At 33.9% G+C, this 8,269-nt stretch overlaps 1 protein-coding gene across 1 annotated transcript in view; it reads right to left on the bottom strand.

Annotated features, from left to right (window-relative positions):
- Window positions 1-754: 754 nt before the first annotated feature.
- The window catches only part of gdl (gonadal protein gdl), a 33,565-nt gene continuing 26,050 nt past the window's right edge, over window positions 755-8,269 (bottom strand). The window contains exon 4 of the mRNA XM_081759811.1: window positions 755-7,456. Coding sequence (XP_081615937.1) covers window positions 7,319-7,456 — 138 coding nt within the window. The 3' untranslated portion in view covers window positions 755-7,318. The remainder of the gene's footprint in view (window positions 7,457-8,269) is intronic.

Here is an 8,269-nt window from a genome sequence, read left to right as displayed (position 1 = left end):
GAAGAAGCGGGGGGAAGGGGGGGGAGGAGGAGAAGGCGCCACAAATGGTTGTTGCGATTGGTAAAATTTCACAATATTAAATTGAAAAGCACCTATTTTCAACAACTTTCTTCTCTTTCCATTTTTTCCCCATACTTTTACTATTAACGGAGTGGCCTATGGCCCCGGACTTTTTACATACTTCATATAATCTTACAACAGATTATACGAAACAAAGTTCTCTACGCATTCTTGTTCAAAAGTAATATCCCTTATGAAATTTCATTTCACAATAATCTCTAAATTATTTATGATACGCTTTCGATGTCATAAAACAAATTAATTACATAATCTTTACCAAAAAACGTAACAATACCTTGTTTGCATTCTCAATATTCATACACGGTAAAGAAACATCTTTAATAAATTGAGAATATGCTGTCCTCTTGGACGGATACTTGGGAGAAGGATAACAAATAATGAAATGAAAACTGGAAGGAAGGAATTAGATTTGTCGAGCTACATAATTCATAGATATTCATTCAGGAATATGCATCAAAAGTTATCTACAATAGAAGCTGTATCAGTGTGGCCAACTCCTTACATATATATATATATATATATGTATGTATGTATGTATGTATATATTACAACTTTATCTTCTCCCTATCCGACTTCTTTCATATTTGTTTGTATCTTTCAATCCTCGCTGAACAGGACAGTTTGTGAACAGTGCAAGAGCAAATCAGGTAAAGTATTTAATTTTAATTTTAAATTTTTCTTCAACTTACACAAAATCCTAAAGTTGGTCCACTATGTCCTTGGGAAAATAAATATTTTCTCAGGGACCTTACTTATCAAATTGTTCACGAAAGTTGTATTCTTTTAAATTATTACCTCCATTACACATATCTTTTAATCTTCATCCCTCTACTACTTAATTTTTTTTCTTTCTGTAAATACTTCATATTATTTTGAAAATTGACGAGAATGGTAATTATACATAATCTATGAGTTGCTGCTCAAATAAAAAGACTTCTGTGAAAAATCAAGTAATACCATTTTTTTTTTTTATGCCCAACTACTTCAATTATTTTCATTGTATTGAACTAGTATGTTACAAAATATTGGCTAAATACGGTTACTAGAATACCATAACAAAAAAGGTAACGGGTCATTCATGAGATTAATTGATGTAATTCGTTTATGAAATATTAAATAAATTACAAAACAGTACACAAATAAATAAAATAAATATGAGGTAACGAAGATAAGTTCAAAAAACTCAGCATGAAAATATACAACCATTAGTTTACATTAAAGCTTTTCTTTGGAGAAAACTCATAAATGGATATTTATATATTTCACTGTAATCATCTCTAACTTCTATATAAAACATGAGTGTATTTACGCAGCAAGTTATGTAGTCTATTCTACGAGGATTGCTCCGAAAACTTTTTTGTTTTTTTAACTTTGTATGTGACTTTAGAGGTGGGTGTTTTTAATACAGTAGTAGAATTTAGACTTTCCTGTAAATATACCAGATACATCGTTGCTGTCCAATGTTGAATTTCTTAATAAAAATTGCGCCATATTAAAACCAACGAAAATTGCTGAATGTTTATAGACCAGCGGTGATGAAAGTAACTTGAAAGACAGACCACGTTTTGAATGGCCATACACAACTCCCACACCAGAAAACGAAACGCGTCCGCGCAAATAGGAGGATAAAACCAGGGAACGTGCACAAAGTGAATATTGACTTCAATACGTTTCTAGCAAAGCTGGGATACCGCCAAATTCGTGCGACAGGTTTGTCTGGATCACATTGTTACTGCTGACGAGACGTGTATTATCACTACGAACCAGAGTCAAAGAGACAGTTAATGGAGTGGCGATATATGATTTCCCCCCACAGAAGGAATTTAAGTACAGACCTACGAGGGTAAAGTGATTGCACTGGATTCTGGATAGGAAGGGAGTTATACTTGTGGATTTCTTCAAGTCTGAAGAAACAATTGACTGATCGCTATCTTGCAACGTTAGCTAAGCTGAAAGCTCGCATTTCCAGAATAAGAGCACAAAAGCGGATATTTCTCCTGCAACGAGACAATGCACACCACTCACTGAAGGAATACATTGCTAATTTTGATTGTAGTGTCTCTCTATATCTACCGTATAATTCTGATTCGGCTTCGTCAGATTTTCATCAGTTCGGGACAATGAAAGATGCACGGGCAACAATTTCCAACAGCCGATGCAATTATCACAGTTGTGAAACAATAGGAAGATCGACTTGAGGCAGTTGCTTGATCAAGCTCAACGATAGGGAAAAAGAAATGAAAGAAAAGTAACAATTACATAGAAAAATTGTGTATTGTAAATGAGACTGTGCTTTAACAAATTGTGTAATTGTACCCTTCGCATCTATCATGGATAATTGGGAATAAAACTGCAAGTATTACTTTCGGAGCAGCCCTCGTGCACAGTTATAAACATACTAATAGTTCGTAAAATTATTCTTCTCACTCTCAAGCTCTTTTACAATACTTATGTCAAGTCACGTAATTTACTAATTACATAGTATATTTTGTTAGTTTCGTTTTAATTACATAACAATAAATTCAAGTAATTTCTTAATACGTCCATAATGCATATGAATACTGAATTCGTTCTATGTTATAAATTAGCCTTGAAATTAACATATATGTATATATAACTTATCCAAAACTGAAAGAAATAAAATACGCATTGCCTCATAGAATATCAATTAGTTTTTCATATTAAATTTGTCACCTGCATTAACGTACCAACAAATGCTATGAGTGTGTGGCGTGTTATAATTAAATATCACCATATTGATAAACGGAGGAAACAACCTATCTTTTGACACATCAATCCCATAATAGGTACAAATTCAATGATACACAAGGAGGGAAAAAATGCGCGACTGGAATGACACTCGAACCCGAGATCTCCCAGCGTACCATACCCCGGACAGTCATACATTGCCTCACTTTTGAAGTCGATGTTCATTCACTTTAACCATATGCTATCATTGAATCCGCATCTATAGAGGAGTTGGTGTTTAAAAATCAGTTGTTTCCTCTACTGGTAAATATAGTGTGCAATACAATCGTCGGAAAATGTTCTGAATGTGAACAATGGATTATCCAAGCACAACAGGAAGCCATGTGGTTCTGAATGAATGAATACCGACTTTTAGAGTGAGGAAATGTATGGTGTTCACGGAGAGGAGTAGGCAGCGTAGTAGCACGGTACACCAAATATCCCGGTCCGAGTTTTAGTCCAGTTGTGTGTTTTTTTTACACTTGTGAATTATACATCTGCACTGGTAATAAATTAAAGAATGATATTTAATCTCCATTCTATGAAAACAGACAGCAATGTGACTTCCAATCACAATAGTCGTTAAATTCATGTACAACTACTAATATACCTTTTCAAAGTGCTATGAAAGTAGTTATATTGCCAATATTTCAAATAATGATATATTTTCTGTAAAACATGAAATGTTAAGACAATTTAAAAATGTCCTATTAACAGCAAAAGTAATACTTGAGCGATGAACAGTATGTAATACATTACAAGGAAGCACACAAACTCGAATACTTCATAGGTCATCAGAAGTTAACACAAGTTGTTGAAAACTGTTAACTCAAAAGGTAATTCTCCCTCAGTGAATTATCAGGCAATAAGCAGTAGAGAATTTGTACACTCTCGTTTTAAAAACTCCTGGCCACTATTTTTTCAAAGACCTGTATCCTGGTCAATAAGCGGAAGTAACTCAAACAAATGTGGATTTTCTATTAAGTTCTTTGTATCAAGCTAATACTAAATTAATTACAGTTGTATGAATGCGGTTTCGATACCTTTGAGGGTTTATGAGTCACTTTAGTTGCTAATTAAGACTAACCTTAGAAACGAAGTAAAATTAGTAGTAGTTTGATCTAAGTAGAAGAAAGCAGATGGAGTTCTGTCTCAGCGCGACTAAAGCAGCATGCAGTGAAATATGCTACGAAATATTTTAGAATTAAGCTGGAACTCTGAAGTCTAGTATTTTGGCAAAAATCAGATTTTTAGCTTTCTTTTATAACATCATTCTCGAACTATTATCCTTACCAAATTGAAATTCATCTCTGTTCAATAGCACAAGTCCATATTCTTTCATCGTATTGAGAACAAGGGTACAGAGAAAGATACTTGTGAACAGTCATTTTTTAAAAAGGGAAAAAAAAAAAAAAAAAAACATTCTTATGCATTTTGACAACACAACCGACGCAGGTTACTTTTTATGTATTACAGACTCGTCAAATTTCAGTATTTTTCTTACAATGGCTTCGAGGCGTTTTTTCCAAAGTTCATAAATTTTCAAATTTTGAAAATGAACCATACTTTTTCAAAGAACTATACGTAAGAAAAACGATTGGGATATCCGGTATGAGCTGCAACAGTCTAGAAAATACCCGAGATGACCAAAGATATCTTCATTTAATCAATGGGGGAGTGTCAAGAGTATTGAAGATTGATAAGCTTTGGAAAAAAAAAAAGTTTAAGGAATGCCATGAAAATAGAACATTCATTATGCAAGAAAATCACTTTAGGAACAGACTATTACTGCCAGAAAGGCATTTAAAAGAAAATATGTAAGGAAATTTTTACATCTGAAAAATAATACAAAAGGTTTTCCCACTTATTATAGGTCAAAATACGAATACATTTTCTATTTTATTACTTAAATCCAACTCTTATCTACTTCCGCCAGGTTCCTGCTACTGCGGTTGTATAAAGAAAATAATGGTTAACGCTTACACAAAGTCCTGATATCTATGTCCATGCTTCACGATTCAACAATGTTCAAGCTGCACTGGCATGTTAGGGACAACCCGTCTGGCTTAACTTCGCGTATAGCTATAATTATTATCGGTATTACTCTTCGCATCCGTCTCTCTTCTTCCGACTTTGATGTCTGCTGAAACTTGTTTTATGCTACAACTGACTTTCATTTAATTCCTTTTCCTTTCTGATTTTAGAAGTATCATCATCAACAAAACCAAGAAAAATGTTTTACATTTATTCAACATGGAATTGGTATTATCAAGCCAGCTGGATATGCAATAATGGAAAATACTAAAACTCTGGATAAAATAGAACACTAAGAGGGAATTGCTGTATTTTAACTTTTCTTATACACGACAATGATTTATTGATCTCTCGACTAGTTTTTGTTTGTTTGTTTGTAATTGCAGACTCAGTAATTAACAAATAGTATTACACATTTAGGTGTTGACTTGATTGTCAGACAATGAGTGTTGTTTCATACATTTTTTAAAAAAAGGTTATTGTATTTGTCTGTATAGTTTATGTGTTTCTCAAGTACTTTATGAGTATTATCAATGAACAATTTCACTCGGAATGGCACCAAAAATATGATGTTTTAACCACAAAGTACACAGTGATTCCTGTACGTAAATGACAATGAACCTTTTTCCTTTCTGCTGGACCGCGTATCTATCAATCATAGTGGACAACCCACATGAAAGTTTCTATACACTTTCTTGTAAAGTCCGACAACATATCAAGAGTTTGGAAGAGACCACAAGAGAGGGTCACCATTTTATAACTAAACACAACCACAATTTTCGTTCTATGATTGTATCTACAAAACTGTTAAAGGAATATTCGTAAGACGTTCACGTGCATCTGTTGAAACATCAGTAATATTTTTATATTAGAATTGTGCGTTATGCAGTAGTTTATTTGTGAATTGGAAGAGGCTCGATTTTTATCGAATTCGGAAATATATGAGAAGATTGAGCTTAAACATGTTTGCCTCCCAATCTTCACTTACATTCACTATTCTTTTCATTTTCGTTTAGCTTTTTTGAAGCAACAAAAATGGTGTAGGGAATGGTAAGCCTACAAAAATCAAATCACGACACACAAAATGTGGCACTCAGATGATATGGAGGAAAATCTCCTCTATGTCCAGCCTGTGTATGACAATGTGCTTCGATACTGACCTCTGTTTTTCATTTCTTTACAGGGTGTACCTTCTGGATGCTGCTCAATACTAGGAATTCATGTATGAAAGTTCTTGGGCCAAGAATTCTTTTGTTTATTTATTTTAATAAAATATGTTTCAGAACTCTCATCTTTATACAACTTTTAGTTTTATTTATAACCTTCACCCAACTTACTGTGTTAGATCTCCCTCACGTGCCTGGATAAACCCGACTGGGTTACATGTTTTTCGAATCTTTAATGTACTTCTTTGCTCTTATGGATATATTATGTTTTGTTAACACACACATACTTCCTTCTCATTGGCAATGTCCTTCACACTCTCAAATCGACATCAATGTCCAAAAAATAGCTTATAATAGATCAAATTTTTCTCCAGTTTCTTGTAGGTTGGACTGTTGGTTTAAAGTGATGTGATGGTTGGCGTTAGTCATGCATCTAGTGCAACAGTTATGAGATTAATCTAATCTCGGCAAGATAGCCATTTCATACTAACTGTTTTAATAATGCAATTGCATATATATATATTCTTATATGAGAGCTGGAATGTCACAGGACAGAACAGAAATTACAGAGCAGGCTGTAATTTCGCAAGGACGACTTGCACGGACAGGATCACATAAATAGTTCCTGCTGCTTTTTCAACTTCTATACTGTACCCTCTCCATTCTTCACCTTCTTATTTCTATAAGAAAACTCCCTTGATTTCAGCGTTTTCTAATACATTTGCCCCTCTTTTTCCTAATATATAGTAACAACAAAACTATCACACCGAAAGTTGTTAATATAAAAAATTTTAGTCCTTCTGCTGACTTGAACAGTGTAGCAAAAGATTACTTCATTACTAAAGAAAAACAGTCATTATACATTTCTACTGTATATGCATTATTACACAGCACATTCCTGTTGTGTTAACAATTTTACACACTACAGCAAAATATATGGTCGCAGCTAAATATAAGCTAAACTTTACAATATGATGTTCTTGTCATTCTCTCTCTTTGTCCACGGATACTTTCGGAATAATTTTGATACGTAGCAATTCAAAGCTAATAAATTCCACATTTTAAATTTACATTTACTTAATTAACAAAAAGAAAGCTCTAAATTTTCTGCATAGAAGTTTTCACATTGGGTTTTGCCATGATGATGACTTAGTGCGTTTGCATTATACGCGAGTGTCTTTGGAGTCAGTTTTGAAGTCACGTTTGAACCTATCACACTCCTTGATTCTTCTGTACCACTGCACTAACAACTGTACCACAATTAATGCAACTATCATTCATTCCAATTGTCATGGCGGCATCTTCATTTTACTAATTCGAAGTATGAAGTCTAATAAATGCATTTGAACTTTCACTTCTAACGGATTGTTCGTCACATAAAATCCTGGAACACCAGCCTTCTCTAAAGTTACTTGCTGGTCACTAACCTAAAATAATAATTAAAATGATTATTCACTTTTCCTACGATAAATTATCACTAAGTAACAGTAAAGTGAAGCTTAAAAATTATCGAAAAGCGGCTGAAAATGTTGAAATAACCGATTGGAGCGAATACACAAAGCGTGAAAAAATGCACGACTGAACCAAGATTTGAACCCAAGGTTCCAGCCTATTGTGCTGATGCATTAACCACTACGCTATCCAGTCCGATTACTGAACAGCCATACATACTTCCATCTCGATGTCAGTGCTCAGTCACTCAGATCACATGAACAACACCACAACCCCTGTTGAACCTAGAAAACCCACCATCTACCTTACAGAACACCCCTGACTGTTGAATTATACAGTATATTGATAAATGGGAGAATTAACGATTTTCTGTTATACCAGCTCCTCTTCAAGTCAAAGTGGCTTGAATACTGACTTCAAGAATAATAGAAACGTGTGCCTGTGTTCAGAAAACGGACAGGATATCGTAGTGGTAAACGCACTGCCAAAGTATGACGGAAATCTGGATTCGAATCACGGCCTAGTCGTGCACTTTTACATTCTCTGTGTCGCATGACAACATATTTTCTTTTCGATTATATCTGCAATATAGTTATGGATAATGCAATTCTGCTTTCAACAATCTGACGCTTGACTTAAAAAAAGTTTAAAGTTTTATAGAGTTAGTCAATCACTCTACATATAACAGAAATAAACGTTTCCTCAATATAAAACCACAAGGTAACTAAAAAAGTTCTTACAGTTCTAGAGCAGTGATAAACAAAGATCAATACAGTAGACGGTATGTA

Source organism: Thermobia domestica, chromosome 5, assembly GCF_964235325.1.
Source record: "Thermobia domestica chromosome 5, izTheDome1.hap1.1, whole genome shotgun sequence".
Classification (NCBI taxonomy): Eukaryota; Metazoa; Arthropoda; class Insecta; order Zygentoma; family Lepismatidae; genus Thermobia; species Thermobia domestica.
This window is presented reverse-complemented; position numbering and strand designations above follow the sequence as displayed.